This window comes from Anolis carolinensis, chromosome 6, assembly GCF_035594765.1.
Source record: "Anolis carolinensis isolate JA03-04 chromosome 6, rAnoCar3.1.pri, whole genome shotgun sequence".
In the NCBI taxonomy this organism is placed as follows: domain Eukaryota; kingdom Metazoa; phylum Chordata; class Lepidosauria; order Squamata; family Dactyloidae; genus Anolis; species Anolis carolinensis.
Window position 1 is genome coordinate 42,623,450 of NC_085846.1, and position 19,414 is coordinate 42,642,863.

Genomic DNA, 19,414 nt, shown 5'->3' on the forward strand with positions numbered 1-19,414 from the left:
CAACTGTTGCTGTCCTGCTGCCGGATAATGGTTTGAACAGGTTTCCCTCTGTGTGTGTGTGTGAATTTACTGAGTACTGGCTGGAAAGAAGATGGCTCTGTACTCAGAGAGGCCTGACTATTTCTGAGGCCTTGTTTGCTATTGATCTTCACTGAAGCAGATTTACGGACTAAGAAAGGACTGCTTATGACTGCTGATTTCTGTAAGCCATCAAAAGGACTATTGTAAATACCACTGTTGTGTTGAATTCTTGGACGTAGTAAAAGTTCCTGTGTTATTTCTTCTGCAAAGCTGAGTGGTGCATCATTCTGCAGGGTGACTCTGGGTTCATGGGCACATGTAAGAGCTTCTATCTATCATCCACAATCCCTAACAATACTCAGCCACAAGTTATTATCCATGATGATATCCATTCATTCTTTATGGCAGTGCTTCTTAAATTATCTGATGTGGTAGACCAGTTTTCATCCCACAATGTGTCCGATGGGGAAAAACTTCTTTATTTTCTGGAAACCCACCACAGACTGGCAGCCAACAGCTTACAATTCAGTATCAGTCCATGAACCTCTATTCTGAGCAACACTGCTTCAAGCAACAAGTGGCCTTCTAAAAGCATCTGGCTGGTGTTGACACAGGCTAATGGATGACACAGACCACTGGGATGATTTGGCAAGGCAGGTTTTGTTTTATTTAGTTAACCAGAAAGGCATATGACCACAAAACAGAGAAACATAAAGCTGACATTGCAGCTTTTATTTCAGAGCCTAAAACAGACAACATGAAGGCTCTTGTTTCTGACATACAGTACCATGCAAAGCACTCTGAAATGGAAACAACAGATTTAACAAGTGCCTTGCTCTTGCTACATTAGAACAATCTATCCAGGAACTTCAGTTCTTGTTTGAATCAAATACAATAGATTGGGAATCGCCAGCATACAAGGAATCAGCAACTTGCCATGTTAAATATGACCAAACCAGTTCAGTCTGTCTAGGTGATTCAACTAAAATTGAGCAAATACCGTACAACCGAAATATTTCCCTTCCTTTAAAAGACAGAAACACTTTTAAAGTCAGGTATGAATTCTGATTAATTCAGGCATTGTGTGCAATTGATTGGAGACTTTGGTAGGGCTTCTCCCATGCCACTTTGGAATATTTAAAAGTGTGGCTCATGCATATTGAGCTGTGCACAATGGTTCATCCAATGTCAATGTTGACTAGGACCAGAGACACTACTTTAAGGTGCAAGGCATGGTGATCCCTTTCTTTCAAACATTACCCATACAATGTGTGAATATCAATAATGCTGTGGGAAATTACGAGTTGCTTCTAAACAAAACTTAAAAGGCCGTTCCCATTCTGAGGCCAACTGCATAAATAGCAGCTGCATTATAATGTGACACTAACTAGACATTCTTTGTCATTATAAACATTTATGGTAAAATCATTAAAAGGCATAAATTATAGAACCAAAAAGATTCCAATAAGGCATCTGTGATTCCCAGCTGGATGCATGTCTTGCAAAAAATGTATCCTAATCAATAGTCCCAACTAGAAATGGCACACAGAATCAGTTGTACGTAAATCCAATTGCTTCCGTGAATCTAGTTGGGATTACCAATAGGATTCAGGCCACTATCTTTCTCCCACCAAGCAACCAGTTGGTTCAAGTATTGTGTAAAACATCCTTTTTGGTAAATGTTTTGTATAAAAACCCAAGTGAAAAGAGATTAAAATAGTGATTGATCACTTAAAAAAATTACATGAAAAAAGTAAAAAAATAGATTTTAAGACAACATTCACTTTCAGTATTTGTGAAATCTGCGGGACCTTCCGCTTCATACATCTAGATCCGGACAGATGTGTTTTAAGGCAAGATGTCAAGTTGGCACCATGAGGATAAACTGTAACAGGCTGAAGGCAGCGTAGATATGCAGAGGCTGAATGGCAGTCAGTGGACTCTCTTATCGCGCACACTGACAGAGCCGTCTTCCATGCCAAAGTAAACACGCTCCGCCATATTGATAAAAAGGCCAGTTTCTACCACTCCTGGAACAGAGACACCAAAGTTAAACCTCGATCCTATCCAAACCTTTTATATGAAGCAGAGCTGGCCTCTCTTATGGAGCTAATATAAAATCAATAGTTCAGATGTTAAGAGCTTTCAGAAGGAGAAAACTACTAATTTCTCCTGAGAGAAATTAGATTAGCCCCCCCCCCCCCCCCAACCCTGGCCACATTCTGTAAACATCTGAAAACCTGGCTATTTTAATTCCTTTTCTTCCAATCTATTCTGACTTGTGGCAACTCTTTAGAGTTAGGGCTTATGGAAACCATTAGTCAGCATGGCTGGGAAGGTTTAAAAGTAAGGCTTTTGTGTCTCTCTGGAAACAAGTTATGTTGCAGAAGCAGACGAGCAGGTGGACATTTTTATTCTACAGGCCATACAAATGCAAGATTACTCTCCAAGTTGCCATTTCTTCATAGTCAGCTGTCAGTAATCATGTCTCATCAATTTCCAAAGTAATAATGAATAAACAAATATTTAAAAAAACAGGCATCCCTTCCCATCTTTGAATACAAGTCCACATGTAATTAAAAAGAAGGGGAAAGGAGGACCAATGGGACTTTTCAACTTGCCTGTTGCTCTTCAAACTTCCTGCTTTGAAGAAAACAACAAAGTGAAACCCTACTGCCACCTGCTGGGTCTTTTTATATTAGCAAATGCAGTACAGGCAGTCCCCAGGTTACGAACAAGGTAAGTGGGTTTGTTCTTAAGCTGAATTTATATGCAAGTCGGAACACACACATTTTTAAGTGTAACTCCAGCCAATATATATTTAAAAGTTTTGGATAGCCTAGGGATGCTGTGTCCCTGTTCAAAAGATTTCACCTCACTTTCTGTCTCCGTGATAATTGGATTTTGAAAATTTTGAGTTGTCATAGAAACAAAGATTGGTGATAAAGCTTTAATGGAGACACTTTTCCCCCATGATAACTCTTCCAGGAGTGAATTTCCCTTCGTGGGGGTAGATTTCATCTCACTTCTTCTTGTCTCATGCCCGTTTGTAACTAGGAGTTTGTCACTATCATGGGACAAGGTCTCCACCAAAGATTTATTACCCACTCTTATTTCCACAACAACTCAACATTTTCACAATCTAATTGTACCTGTTCCAACTTACATACAAATTCAACTTAAGAGCAAACCTATAAAGCCTATCTTGTTAATAACCCCAGGGGCTGCTTGCAATATGCCAATCTCTCCCAACAAGTATATGCTTCTTTTGGAAGGTAACTGATAAACACAGACAAAAGATAAGATAGCATGCAGACATTACCTGGTATCATCTTGATTGCCATGTTTACTTCTTTCCAGTTATGAACTTTGTCAAATTTCCAGTCTAGTAAGAAGTTCCCATTGTCTGTCACCACTGGGCCCTAATAAGCAAAAGAAGTCCTATTTTGTACATTTTATGCTTTAAAACTGTAACTCCAATTAGAGTCACACACTTACTTTCAAGCAAGAACTGACCAAAATCTAACCCCATCTCACTGCCATAGCTATAAACACCATTCTGGATTTAAGGGCGAAAATCAACCAGTATTCACATTTTCTAATGCCTTTATCATCACATACACACATTTTGTGTGTGTATCCTCAAGTGATGCCAAACTGATTAAACACAGCAACAACTGGAGTCATTTCGTGAAAACTATTTAGTACAACACATGGCAAGTTGGCAACTGGTGTGAAAAGATTACTTTGGTTTGTTTGTATTAGGCAAACAAAGAGAAAGTGATTTATTAGCATACACCAAGGCCCTGCTAAAGTAATCTACAGGCATATATTACACATCTTGCCGCCTTGGTTTTTAGGTCTGTTCATAGGGTTATTTGGGGCACTGAATCATAAAACTGCATTGAATAAACCGTATCAGCTCTAGTTTCTTAGATATAGTTATCATGATTTTGTATGGGGGAGCGGATGGTGACTGGTAGATGGCAAATGTTCTGTATCCCAAAAGCTAGAGATGATAGGGAAAACTGGCATCATATGCCCAAAATGTGTGTTGGCCACTGTTACCATTCTGGTAAGAGATATATAAATAGTCACTGTTTACCTTGAGCTGTACATAAAGCTGCTTCAGACTGTATTTCTACCAAAACTTATGCATGAGGTAGTCAGTAAGATACTAGAAGATTCTTTGTTGCCTTTACTATAGAAGAATCTCTCGGCAAACCACTTATTTTACACCAGCTCCTGTTCAAGTTATTTTGAGGAGAAGTAATGGCAACTGGTAGTTGCCGTAAGATGCTCTGGGAGCAATAGGTTCAATCTCCACATTCAGTGGTATAGCTTCAACAAAGAGGCCAACATTTCACCACCTATAAATGGAGTGGAGTGGGTCATCTCACCTGTAGTTAGTAATAGCACTTTGTATTAAGCCAGTGCAGCATTTCAAAGCTCAGTGCCAAAATTTGGTAAAATCACAGGAATTTATTAAATTTGCATCTTATTCAGACAGTGAACACAGTTCTCATTTCTATTTCCACAATAGGCTCTTGAGCTTGATGATGTGATAAGTATATGTGGATTGATTGGATGATATGGTATGAAAGATGTATGACTGGATTCTGGCTGGATATGAAAACACCACCCTAAGAAGAATGGCATTATGGAAAACTGCAAAAGGCTGATGAAGAAAAACGACTAAACTGCAAACTGCTAACCTAACCAGAGATCATGATTAACTCTTGGTTGAAAACAGCATGTTTACACAGTCAAAGACAGAGATTCTTTCAGTTAAGGAAGGAAAAAATGCTCCTTACTTAAGAAGGAAAACTAACATCCATTAAAGACGACAACATCTGTCAGGAACTGATGGAGTCAAGCATGTTTTAGATCCGTGGTTTTCAATCTGTGGGCCGCAGCCCAGTAGTGGGCCACGAGGTTGAAAATCTGATTCACAAACCTTGTTCCTCTTTATTTATTTCCACTCCTTTCCGCAGAGCTGACCATGGCATTGGATAGACCACATCAGCTCTAGATTATTAAATATGGTTTTCTATGGGTGAGCAGATGGCGACTACTGGATGGCATATGTACTGTATCAGAAACTAGACCTGATGTGGTCTATACAATGCAATTTTCTGAATCAGAACCGCAAATAACCAAACTGAATCTAAAGTTGCCAAAAAACTGATTTGTAACCCTTTTGGTACTAATGTTGAAGAGTGGTCCCTGGTCAAGTGGGCCCTGGTCAAAAAAAGGTTGGGAACCACTGTTTTAGATGGGAAAACACCCTGCCAGTCATTTATAACTTCTTGAACAACATCAGCAAGAAATTTGCTTTATATAAGAGACTTTCTTATTTTCCAAACATGTGGTAGACACCAGAGTTTGTACAACCACCTCTTTCTCCAAGGGATGGAGAAAGGTGGTGTATGCAGCAAAATGGCAGATTTGCAGATTATCAGACCAGATAATTCACATTATCTGCTTTGAACTGGATTATATGAGTCTACATTGCCATACAATCCAGTTCAAAGCAGATAATCTGGATTTTATATGGAAATGTAGAAGGGGCCTTAGTCAACTTTATGCACAAACTGGGATTTGAACCTTGGTTTCCTAGGCCTAATCCAACCACAACTCCATGCCACACAGGCAAATAGCTTTTACGAGTCTGAAAGATATGCAGCAAAGCTTGAGAAGTAGCTGTTTTGCAGAATGAGTCAAGGATAAACAATTAGAAAGGCTCCCTCCTGTGGCACTTCCTGGAATAAAGCCCATTTTGTAATTTCAACACTGCCAGTTTAGTCTATTAACAGCCAAACTGTTCCAACACATATATCTTTTGGCTTATCAATCTTCTTCTTTAGAGGATACGGAGAAGTTTCAAAAATTGGGGATTTTCTCCATTGCCACACTGTGTACTTACTGCTTTATTGACAGCCATCCTTAGTTCTGCAACGCCTCCAAACCTCTTGGCCAAAGCCCTGGTGATCGGCACATAGGCCATCGGGATGACTTCAATTGGAATTCCTTTCTTCCATTGCTCTCCAAGGTGTTCAGACTTTTTTCTAAAGAAATGTGGTTTTCAAAAACATATTAACATTATAGCAAGTACACCCACGATTACCTAAATCTAACAGTTTGATGTGCAAGAAGTGTGCAAGGCAGTAAAGACTTCAAAAAGGTTTATGCAGAAGTCTGTGTTCAGTTTCTTTGCGGGAGAGCATCGGGTAACGGGGAGGTAGGAGCAATGTGTGTGGGAAGAATTGCCACTGTTCCTGTGCCACACATTCCTTACCACTTGTTTTACAGAATAAAAAAAAGAATAGATATGGAAAATACATGCAGTATGACTGAAGTGTGGGAAATGGGACAAAACAGGAATTGTGCCCTCTCTCATAAACATTGTTTTAGCATTGTAGTAAATTAAAACTTCAGGTAAGCATTCAGAAATGCAATAGAAGAATCCATAGAAAAGGAGAAAAAATACAAGGGAATACAAAAACAGTAAATGTAGGAGATAATGGTGTAGATAATTTCCAGTATCTCACTCTCTCCAATGTTATAAATTTGGGGACTGGTGGAAAATTCCATTGGGAAGGCGGAATTCTTATATGGACCAATGCCCTCAATTTGTCCTCTATGTAGCCAAACCCCATGTGTGACAAAGATGAAACCACAGCATAAATACTCTGTTCGTTCTTAAATTAACACATTTTACTATGCTGTTTTGCTCTGTCTGAAATCAAATGAACATTAATGGGAAACTTGAGTTTTTTCCAATTAGTAAAGGGAAAGGTTTTTCCTTGATATTAAATCTAGTCGTGTCTGACTCTGGGGTGTGGTGTTCACCTCCATTTCTTAACCGAAGAGCCAGTGTTGTCCATAGACACTTCCAAGGTCATGTGGCCGGCATGACTGCATGGAGCGCCGTTACCTTCCCGCCAGAGTGGTACCTATTGATCTACTCACATTTGCATGTTTTTGAATTGCTAGGTTGGCAAAAGCTAGGGCTAACAGCAGGAACTCACCCCGCTCCCCGGATTCAAACCACTAACCTTTCAGTCAGCAAGTTCAGCAACTCAGCGGTTTAATCTGCTGCAACACTGGGGGCTTATTTTTTTCCAACTACCTCTATCTATTTTTATCTATTCTGTGGAATCCATTCCAATTTGTTTCCATTCTTCTTAATTTTTGTGTGTGTGCCCTCAAACTGCCTGCCAATTTATAGTGATCACATGCATTTCATAGGATTTTCAAGGAATACTCAAGAGGTAGCTTTGCCAATTCCTTCCTCTTACATATACCCTACAGCACCTGGTATTCATTGGTGATCTGTCATCCAACTACTAACCAAAGCAGGCCCTACTTAGCTTTCAAGATCAAATGGCACCTTATGCCTTTCGGATTATTACCTGTAATCAGCAATAACTATGAAACTTTTTGCATAGCCAGCAACTATCTTCTCCTGGGTCAGGCAGCCCCTGATAAGAAAAAAGAGTAGAACAAACACTGCTTATATCCTATAGAAGTAAAAAAAAATCTACACAGGCTATGCACAGGATTGCAGCCAATATAACTAGGAATTGGAATGTTGTATTTTCCACTGGATTTGCACATTACTGCTTCAGTCCTATAAGAGTACATAGGCAATAGTATGTTATCGTTAATTTTTGGAACATCAAATATGGTATTATGAAGTCAATCTCTTTTATATACAACATTCAGAAACAAATCTTATCTCTATTACATGTAAATGTCTGCATTTACATAAATTAGAAGTGGGAGACATCAATTTCCTTTTAGTAAAAGAAAATTCCAAGGTCCAATATATTGACAGGATCTGTCTAATAGTTCAAAAACTCAGTCTTAAAGTTTCTTAGAAGACCGTTTGTTGCCCAAGAGGTTGTAAAAGTGTCCAAGAAGAGTTCTAAGGGGTCACTGAGGTTAACTACAAGGTATCCTGGGTAGTATTTCCTTGTTTCTGTGTTTGTTGTGGGTACTCATATTTTTATAATAGAACCAATTAGGAAATGACATTCATAACCCAGGAACAAAAATTACGTTACAAAGCTCACTCTCCCACTGTTTTTGTTCTGTATTTATTAATACAGGACACATGTTACAGAAGTAACATTCAAAGACAAAACAAAAATCTACCTTTAACACATTCTGTCAACAAATACAAACTTTCTTTCCTCTCTTTTCCAACTAAAGGCCCAAGTAACTTTGTCCTGTACTATCAGAGCTGTTTGCACCATCAGTTATTAGTGCAACTGCAATGCAAACCTGATTCTTCCTTTGATGCTCATACCTTGATGAAAACCATTACAGTATGGAATTAGTTATTTCTTACCCTCCTCCCTTGATAAGATTGAGGTCCATGTCAACTTCATCAGCTCCATCAATGGCAACATTCAGCTACACAAAAGGAAGAAGAGATTTATAGTATGTATATGCCAAAATCTTAGAAGAAAATACCTCCAGGATTGCAATTATAAACCTACTGAATGTAATGTTGCATTAGTATACTAAAAAGCAATAAAAAACAGGAAAGAAGTGTAAAACTTCATTAAGGCAATTTAACTGATGTTTTAAAAGCCGAGGGAGGGCATACCTTACACATTTGTGGCCTTGACTTTTACAGATTTCATTATTCATGGATTTGATGAAAATGTTATCTCTAAGAATCTTTATGTCTAAAAATCTTTCACCAGATGTTGACCATATGTCATGCTGGATGACCTAGCAATTTTTAGGGAGAACACCACTCTAGGGTCCTTTCTACACTGGCATATAATCCAGATTATCAAAGCCGTTAATCCAAATTATCTGCTTTGAATGGAATTATACGAGTCTACACTGTAATGTAATCCAGTTGAAAGCAGATAATCTGGATTTTATATGGTAGTGTAGAAGGGGCCTTAGAATTTCTAGACTCTACATGCAATTTTCTGGTCAACTTCCCGTAGAAGCTGAACATAAAGTGGTGGTGGTGGGCCTAAAGATTCCTAGAGAGATGTTTTCTCAGGTTTTAAAAAAAATTATTCACAGTTTTTCCACTTTTGCAGTGGTCCTGCATCCCTAGCCCCAGAAAATGTGGAAGGCTGATAGTTTTATTGGAGTTTATGTGATAAATATGATAAGTGGATTGAATGAAATTGTATGATTGGAGTATGGTTGAGTCCTATATAAAACTAAAGTAAAGTGCCTGATATACAGTCTCATTGAAAATGGAATAAAAGTATATTTTTAATATTTAAAAAGTATTCATGACATTTAGTTTTCTCTTTCGACCCATATCAAATTCATAACTGATCCTGGCAGGAATTCTGCATTTCTACCGCTCCACCCGACCCCACGGGAAATAGATTTGACAGGTCATCAGCATGCTGATGGCAACACACTCTAAATCACCAGGGAATGCCTCAAGGGATGGACAATTCCAATAGGAGTGACTAAAGGATCCTACTTCCCTGATGAATAAAGACAGTAGAGTTCCTCGGCCCCAGCACTACTGGTTGGAAGCATGGCCAGCGAGGGAAGGGAGCCTTTTGTTAAGGGAGCCTTTTGTTCCTTTCACACAGCAGGCTAGTTCTCTTCACATTAGGAAATTACTGTCACAACACACAAAAATTGGAATGCTACACATCTAATTTTAGCAAGATGGGACATGAATCCTGCAGAGGCAAGTTCTAATTCTCTAGTGCCGTCTATCACTCCTTCTGCACATGAGGTCCCTTTAAATCCGGCAAAGTTGTACATAAAAGCTCCTTCCAGAACTGAAGCCTTGTGCTGCAACTCTTTTTGACACAAGCAATAACAAAATCCAAGTGATTCAGAACAGCCATCTGATAGATATAAGTACACACAGGCCGAACTTGCAATTGATGGCAAGGCCACTGACAAGCCACTCAGAAATCTGTCCACTTGAAAGGCTCTAGTGTCTCAAGTTTGATCTCATTCACTGCGCACTGGCTATCTGAGTCAGTCTTCCAAAGGAAAGCCCAGCTATTGCAAAAGTGACATTTAAACTAATGCAGCATTGAACTTGGACTTTATAGCCCAAGGACACAGGGTTAAGGACTTCTGGAGAGGGAACCGTGGAATGGAAATAAAGCTCTTCATCTTCAGGTCAGCACAAGGCCAAGCAATTAATCCTGGGCTCTTAAGTAATTAACTGGGACTGCAGTTACGAGACTGTTTATCTTGATCATACCATACCTCTTCACCAGAACTGGCTCCCAAAATAACCTACAATTACCATCTTCAAAAAGACAGACTATTTTATGGATAAGTAGATTTACAGTATTTATGACAGGTTCTTCTTAGCAGGATGAAACAGCTTATCTTTTCCTGTGTTTAAATGCATTGAGATTGTTCGAAAGTAGTGGTTCTCAACCTGTGGGTCCCCAAGTTTTCAACTCCCAGAAATCCTAATAGCTGGTAAACTGGCTGGGATTTCTGGGAGTTGTAGTCCAAAACACCTGGAGACCCACAGGTTGAGAATCACTGTTCTAAAGCATCCATCCCCAACCAGAAGACTTAAGACTATTATTCCCTTTACATCAACCAGCAAGATGGTTTATAGTCCAACATATTGAGAGGCGGGGTTGGAGACACCTGTCCTATGGGCTTTCCTTAATATATTTCTTATGTCTGAAAAAGATTATTTCTGCATAAATTGTATTATGTAACCCGGCTCAATGGCACAACAGGATTTCCTGGCAAACTCTCCCTGTGCTTCATAAAAATAACTATGCAATTATCTGTCATCATAAACTCCGCAATGATTATTGTTCCAGGGGTTCAAACTGTTGAAGAAATTAAGTCGTGGAATTTGAGATCAGATTTTGGTATCAAAGGAGGACTTATTTATATGCACTGATATCATCCTATGTAAGTTCAAAATCAATGCTTTTATATGAAGATAACTCACTGAGGTAAGCACTTTAAGTTTTGGATACTAAAAGGATAAATGCAAACTTGATGTAAAGTATAACTCCTGTATCTGCCCGACCAGTGCCTGTGGTTTCACCTATTTGAATCTGATAAATATGTTGTCCCTAGAAATTTTCTAGATCCTTCAGCATGCCTCTATGGCAGGCCTGCACAACATAAGGCATACGGGCTGCCTGCGGCCCGTGGAACTGGTTGGTGCAGCCCACAAAGCACTGCCCCCCGCCCCTGCACCCCCCTTTGCTGTTTGCAGCCTCCATTCACCAGGCTCTCATCATTCCCTTTCCACTTGTACTGGAAAAGCCCAAGTACAGATTTCTCTGTGCACAGGACAACTAGCAAAATGCCAAAGAGGGAGAAAAACATTCTTACCTCAGGGTGTCTATCCAGGTCACTTAGAGTTAAGCCATTCTGCAGAATTAACTGACGTGCCTAGAAGGAAATTAAGAAGCCAAATAATTATATGGTCTTCAGGGTAGGGAGGGAGGGAGGATTCAGTCTGTTAGCTCAAAATACAGAATTAAGTTTTGCAAGAAGGCTGATTTATCATTTTTAATAAAGCTAAACTAGTGAGCTATAGAAAGAATTATTTTCATACATGGCTAAATTCCTTTAGAGGATATTATTCAAATAATTGTATTGTTATGCATTAAGTGGAGAAACAGACTTCATGAGTGCACTCTCAGCCACCATATGCCTGCCTTTGCACCAGCTAGGAAAAAACCCAAGGAAGTCTTCCATTTAACTATAGCATCCCATTTTATCTGAAGTGGAAAATTATGGTTGACAGCTTCTGAACATATGTGAATATGAAGCTAACTTTAATTCAGGGCTTCTTGTTCAGAAGATATTAAGTGAAGATTTCCTGCCCTGTTTCAGTTTGTGGAGAAGGAGTAGCTGAATGGCTCATTCAGATCTTGCTTTGTCGCCTGATCATGTCTAGTAATTCAATAAGCCATGCATGACTGCAACATTGCATGGTGACTGTACAATGTGACTCAAACAAACAACTGATTTTCAAATGCACTTGGAATCTCTGGATGCTCAATAAGAGAAATGTTAGTAACAGCTATACCATGCCCAGGAAAACAAATTCCAGCACAAAACTAATCCAAGAATGTCTCTCTGTCCTCGATGGGCTGTTATGGTTGATAACACTATGTAACAAAATTTAAAAAAAAAAATCTGTGTTATTTCCTGTTTAATTGTGCGGTACGTACTTTGAAAGCAGTTGTTATACCTCAGAAACTTTGTTTTTTGTGGCTGCCACACACTATATTGAATTGGTTGAGACTCAATGAGATATTCATTGAAAAACTATAGCGAAATGTGCTGAAGAATGTCTCGCAAAAACAATTAGGAAATGACATTTATAACCCAGGAACAAAAATCGTGTTCCATAGTGTAATTTGGAAGATAGTGTTTAACAAAAGTGATAGACATGTTGCGTTCAAGGTATGGGTCTCTCTTCCATATTGGGCACTTCCTACCTATTGACTTCAAATAATCACAGGTCAGCAAAACAGTACAGTTGGCCCTCCCCATCTGCAAGTTTAACTCTTGCCAATTCAATTATGAACCATTTGATTAATATACTCTTTCTAGGAATCTATAGTAGGACCTAGTGAGTTTGTGTGTGTGTGTGTGTGTGTGTGTGTGTGTATGTGTCAGAAGCAACTTGAGTTGCTTCTGGAGTGAGAGAATTGGCTGTCTGCAAGGACGTTACCTAGGGGACGTCTGGATGTTTTGATGTTTTTACCATCCTTGTGGAAGGCTTCTCTCATGTCCCCGCATGGAGCTGGAGCTGATAGAGGGAGCTTATCCGCGCTCTCCCCGGGTGGGATTCGAATCTGGCAGCCTTCAGGTCAGCAACCCAACCTTCAAGTCACAAGGCTTTAATCCACTACGCCACCAAGGGCTCCTAGTGAGTCATACCATTATTTTCTCAGGATAAAACGTGGGTTTTTTAGTCAGAGTTTTCCCACTTTCGCAGGGGCCCTGTGTCCCTAACCCGAGCAAAAGTGGAAAGCCAGTTGTATTTATTTTCCAACTGACAGAGGCAAGCAGAAAGATCAGCTTGGTAGGCCTACTTGAGGAGACTACTCAATAGCAAACATCACCATTGGAAACACTGCGGTGAAAAAGGAAGCATGGGAACGTCACAAAAATACATGGCCTTTGCTAATACCACTTCATTTTCATCTGATAACTTAATTGGTTTTAATATTTGAGATGTTTTTAACGGTTGGTTGTAATGTATATGTTTATTTGCTGAATGTATGTCTGTATGGAATCGAATTGTTGCCTATATATATGTGAGCCACTCTGAGTCCACTTAGGGATGAGAAGGGCAGGGTATAAATATGGCAAATAAATAAATCAGCATTGCCTAGTCCTCCCAGGTTTTTCTAGGTATCTATTCTTCTATTCAGCCCACAGGCATATTCCTATGCCATTCAAGTCCTTTAATATTTCATACATACAAATATTTTGTTGATTATAATCAACAATTATGAAACAATTTTCTGTACAGTTCAGACACAATCTGAAGCACAAACAACTGCCAATGTTATCAGTTAACTAAGGCAACCAAAATATATTTAAAAAACCTAAGAATGCCTCTGTGTAAGGAGTGATTTATGAAAATGTACACACACACACACACACACACAGACAGTTTACAAAATGTTACTCTCTTCTCTGTACTGTAACTAAATTTTCATATTGGTACGGGTTTCTTTCTTGATCATTGTTGTATATATTATGTCGGGTTAATCTCATTTTAGAACTACATTTGTATGTTTAAGTTTCCAAGACTGTTTGGATGGTCAATGTTAGTATTAAAAGAATCAGTCTCCATAACATAAATATCAACACAAACTTTTAAGTACTGTATATGCAACTGAACTTCTGTGGCCATTCTGAAAGGTAAATGCCTTAAAATTCAATTCTACCTTGACCATATGAAGTAAAAGTTCTCTGTTTCCACATTTAAAAACTAACACTACATTACCAAGATGCAGCAAAGATCTTTTCAAAATGATCTAATAAACTATGAACAGAATGAATTGTATTCATTGTTTCTCTGGACATCCTCACTTGAACAGGAAATAGGAGTAAGCAAACCAATGATAGATCATTTTGAGTAAACAAACAAATTCTATTTATCCTCCAAAAGGACAAAATGTGGCTATATAAATACTGTTTATAATACTATGCTTATAAACAAAGAGTTGCTATCCGCATTACATAATTCCCCCCAAGTTTTGCTAGATATCTAGTTGTGATCTACTATTATCAACAAATCACCAAAGACAAATAAATGGGTTTGGGAGTTAATCAAGACTCAATTCTCACTAGAAGACAAAAGGTGAATCTACTCACAATGCAGTTTGATATCATTTCAACTTTAACCATTATCAGTCTCTTTTTGAGACATGCAGAATAAGGAACAATTAAGGGGGAAGAAGGAGTGACATCAAGTTAGTTATTTTCTACTTAAATGTCCAATTGTGATATCTATCAAAGCAGAGAGTTAATACGTTTTTAATGATATGTTTTTTCTTTCAACAAACTATTTAATAGGAATGTTAAGAGAACGATTTTACCTGAAAAGATGTAGGGATGCAAACTATGCTTAGATTTTCTTGTTTCACTCTCTCAGCTGTAGAAGAGAAACAACTGGGTTTAATACCTATTCAAATCAGCACAGGAAGTGCAAGAGCAACCCATATTAAAGTATTATCACTCACAATAGTCCATTCAAAATATTGCCTTTAGGCTTAGTTCTGTTTGCAAGACAGGAAGGCAACATTATCTACAGAAGAACTACAGAGGTTGAATATCTCTTATTTGGAATGCTTGCGACCGGTATTATTCTGGGTTTCCGATATTTTAGAATATATCCATAAACACCATGAGATATCTTGGAAACAGGATAGTCTAAACATGACATTCATTCAATTTGCTATATACCTTCTGTGCATAGTTCAAAGGTACTTTTATACGCAATGGTTTTAATAATTTTGTACATGAAACACTGTTTTCATACATTGTATCAACAGAAAGCAAAAGATATCTATCGCAGCCACCCATGTGGACCATTATGGAGCATTTCAGATTTCTAGATAAAAGATATTCAACTTTTATTAGCACTATTTTACCATTTCTCCACCCCAATCTCTGATGAAAACTTTTATTACTCATGCTCACTTCCAGGTAATAAATGAATGAAAAGAGTTATATTAACAAGGCAGCATTCATTCTGCAGAATAAGTAGTTAAGAGGCATAATTTGAACAATGGCAAGTCGAATCTTGTAAATGGATTATGGAATCTTTTTTGTTCTATTATTATTTAGGGCTGTGTACAAAGTCTTTTGATTGGGCATTAAAAAAACATTCTCAACAAAGGTACTGTAGCACAAAGAAGAACTAACCTCCATTCTGCACAATCTGGTGGAACCAGCCAACCTGACTGGATCAAATTCAGGGCAAAACCATTGCATGAACAGCTTAAAATGGCTTAAACGAAATACTTTACAACAGATTGACAACACCAATGAGAAACTGCAATGATGTTATGCTAAAGTGTATTGAAAAGACTTAAGTTACTTGCCCATGGCTCACTCAATTTATCAACAGCTAGGTTTTAATTCTTTATATTTTATGTTTCTGTAATCACAAATAATATAGAACTCAAATGTATAGAAATTATGAAGGAATGCAATCAGGCACGTCCTTCCACGTACGTGCAATACCATACAATTTATGTACTATATATTTTATTATATGTATATTTATGCTAATATGTTTTAATATATGTATTTTATTGTATGCATTTTATGGTAATGTGTTTTGACTGTGCTATACCCCACATCAGGCCATGAGGAGAGGCTGATAACAAATAATAATAATAATAATAATAATAATAAAAAAATGTCCCAACCCAAATCTCCTCTATATAGAAACAATAACAGCAGAGTTTGAGGTCCCTTTTACAATGCCATATAAAATCCAGATTATTTGGATTGAACTGGATTATGTGGCAGTGTAGACTCATATAATCTAGTTCATAGCATAGTTTTGACAATCTGGATTATATGGCAGTATAGAAGGGGTCACAGATGATGGGCACATCTACACTGTACCTTTATAACTTCCATGCTTTAATACTATGGGAGTTTTAAGGACTTAAACTGTTATTCTTTAATTACAACCAGTAATATTTAATTCTATTTTAATTTTTGTGTATTTTGGGGTTTTAAATTGTATTGAAAAACTTTTAATCTAAGTGGCTTAGTGCCTTCCTTGTGGAGAGAAAAAGCGGGATATAAATAATAATAATAATAATAATAATAATAATAATAATAATAATTTAATGTGATTTTCCTGTTTCTTGGCAGAGGGTTGGACTAGATGGCCCACGAGGTCTCTTCCAACTGTATGATTCTATGACTATTTCTAACAGAACAAATGGCGAAAATACATACCTAACCTATGTACAGCATGAACAATTGTAGAGCCACTTCCGATTCCAAGGACATGATTAGTCTAGAAACAAGTAAACAGAAACAAGTTGCTTAGGCAATCACAAGCAATACAGAAACCAAACTACAGGTTATATTTTTTGCAGATCAGAAAAAAATAACTCAAAAACCATTATCATTGCCAGTCTCATTTTAAAGGAGATAAAAACACATTCAGAAAAATTAAGTGAATGCAGCTGGATGTAATAGCCAAACCATCCTCCTATGTTACTATTAAAGACTGATGAAAATGTAGGCATGAAATTCAATATTCTGAAGTAGTAAAATATCATAATTAAATGCTGTATTTACTAAAGTCAGTACAATATCGTGTTGTTTCTCCAACAAGTGTAGCAATGCATTTCAAACACCTGATTGTCACAGTTAAGATTTCATAATTCAGGATATCCTTAAAAATTATTAGGGCCAAAAGTGCTGCCAAATAAATACCCACCAGTTAGGCTATGGCCCCTTCTACACTGCTATATGTTGGGAATTGTGGGAGCTGAAGTCGAAAACACCTGGACGGCCCAAGTTTGCCCATGCCTGGTGTAGATGCAACCAGAGATGGGTAAATATGTCACAAAAGTACACATCCCAGAACTCTTATTTATTGAACCAGTTACATTGCTATAACAATGCAGTGTGGCGTCTGCCACGCTTCCAACTCAAAGCTACAGTACAATTGAGCATATCACAATGGCCATATAAAATCCAGATTATCTGCTTTGAACCGGATTATATGACAGTGTAGACTCATCCCAATAAAAAACAGATCCAACATCCACATCAAAGTGATAACACAGACATTACCACAAATTACAGTAGAGTCTCACTTATCCAAGCTAAACGGGCTGGCAGAAGCTTGGATAAGCGAATATCTTGGATAATAAGGAGGGATTAAGGAAAAGCCTATTAAACATCAAATTAGGTTATGATTTTACAAATTAAGCACCAAAATATCATGTAATAATTTGACAGAAAAAGCAGTTCAATACGCAGTAATGTTATGCTGTAATTACTGTATTTACGAATTTAGCACCAAAATATCACAATACATTGAAAACAGTGACTGCAAATATTGGCTTGGATAATCCAGAGGCTTGGATAAGCGGGGCTTGGATAAGTGAGACTCTACTGTAAAATCAAACCTAAACGTTGAGGTAACAAATTTAGAATCAAGGCTGATAAAAGTAAAAAAAAAAAATACAATTTAAAGGTAAATATTAGTCAACATAGCCAAAGTGGCAAGCCATTTTTGTTTCATAGAAGGGGCCACACAACGTGAGTGCATCTACACTGGAGAATTAATGCAGTTTGCTATGGCTCAATGCTACAGGACAACTTTCTCAGCCTGGGGATCGGGAACCCTGAGGGGGTCACAATGGGGCTTCAGAGTGGTCACCGAAGACCATCAGAAAACACATATTTCTGATGGTCTTAGGTGACCCCTCTGGCAGAGAAGGCTGAAGATCTCTCCCCCTGTCCTTGGCCCAATTCTATCGCTGGTAAGGTTCAAGGGGCTCTTGGATTGTAGGTGAACTGTAAATCCCAGCAACTACAACTCCCAAACGTCAAGGTCTATTTTCCCCAAACTCCACCAGTGTTCACATTTGGGCATATTGCATATTCATGCCAAGTTTGGTCCAGATCCATGATTGATTGAGTCCACAGTGCTCTCTGGATGCAGGTGAACTACAACTCCTAAACTCAAGGACAATGACCACCATACCCTTCCAGTATTTTCTGTTGGTCATGGGAGTTCTGGATGCCAAGTTTGGTTCAATTATATCATTGGTGGATTTCAGAATGCTCTTTGATTGTGGGTGAACTATAAATCCCAGCAACTACAACTACCAAATGGCAAAATCAATCCCCCCCAATCCCACCTGTATTCAAATTTGGGTGTATTACTAACAGACCCTTGTCAAACTACAACTCCCACTGGTTCAATGGTGTGGAATCCTGAGGTTGTAGTTTTGCAAGGGGTGGTGCAGCACTGTAGAATGGCTGCAGCTTGACCCCACTTTACATGCTATGGCTATGCAATCGTGGGAGCTGTAGTTTGACACGCCTTAGCCTTCTTGACCAGAACAGATCCATGGCAGTGAAAGCGGCGCCAAACCGCATTCGTCCCACAGTGCAGACGCCCTTACCTGCACGTGGTTGTCCACCGCAGCCCCAGCGGCCAGTCTCTTGGCCTCCTCGGTCATGGCGGCGGAGATCGGCCTCGGCTTCGGCTCGGGGGCTTGCCAGGGAACCCCCGGGGCCCGGAGCCTCCCTCTCCCGAGCAGCGCCCGCGAAAAGAGGGCGGCGGGGACCTTGCCCTGCCGAGGCATGCCGCTGGCCCCGCCCGCCCCCTTCGGAAGACCAGCTCATGATTAACCCAGCCTCTCCCACCGCCGCCTGACTCCCCGCGGCACCTGGGACTTGTAGTGCACCTGCCAAGCTCGACGCTCATTACTGACCTAGAGCGGGGCCATTCCAGAACTACAACACCCACAATGCATGGCGGCGTCTCGCTTAAAGGACCCGTCGGGTCTCTCTCTTGCCCTTGCAATAGGAAAGCGCCTGGTCTTTCTGGATAGGCGTTGAAGCCCCTTCCACACAGCTGCGTGAAATCCTACATTTTCTGCTTTGAACTGGAATGTGTAGCAGTGTGGACTCAGGTAACTCATTTCAAAGCAGAGATTGTGGGATTATACACCTTGATATTCTAGGGGCCCTTCCACACAGCCATATAACCCAGAATATCAAGGCAGAAAATCCCACAATATCTCCTTTGAACTAGGGGCCCTTCCACACAGCCCTATATCCTAGAATATCAGGTCAGAAAATCCCACATTATCTGAGTGTGGACTCAGATAACCCAGTTCAAAGGAGATATTGTGGTATTTTCTGCCTTGAT

At 39.0% G+C, this 19,414-nt stretch overlaps 1 protein-coding gene across 1 annotated transcript; it reads right to left on the reverse strand.

Annotated features, from left to right (window-relative positions):
* Positions 1–662: 662 nt before the first annotated feature.
* On the reverse strand, positions 663–18,913 carry rpia (ribose 5-phosphate isomerase A). Its single transcript, XM_003222371.4, has 9 exons — positions 18,663–18,913; positions 16,471–16,531; positions 14,589–14,644; positions 11,353–11,412; positions 8,378–8,442; positions 7,437–7,505; positions 5,948–6,089; positions 3,344–3,443; positions 663–2,051 (listed from the first exon to the last, which is right to left on the reverse strand). Exons 1-9 carry the CDS (start codon positions 18,843–18,845, stop codon positions 1,954–1,956), a joined length of 834 nt encoding a protein of 277 aa, XP_003222419.2. The 5' UTR covers positions 18,846–18,913; the 3' UTR covers positions 663–1,953.
* Between the last annotated feature and the right edge of the window lie 501 nt (positions 18,914–19,414).

Bases quoted from the DNA above. Each gene is read 5' to 3' on its own strand.
- rpia (XM_003222371.4), bottom strand. From the start codon at position 18,845: ATGCCTCGGCAGGGCAAGGTCCCCGCCGCCCTCTTTTCGCGGGCGCTG. The intron at 16,532-18,662 runs GTAAGGGCGTCT...ACTTGTTTCTAG, and splicing joins CGGTGGACAACCACGTGCAG to ACTAATCATGTCCTTGGAAT. The intron at 6,090-7,436 runs GTAATAATCCGA...ACATTTCTTTAG, and splicing joins ATAGTTATTGCTGATTACAG to AAAAAAGTCTGAACACCTTG.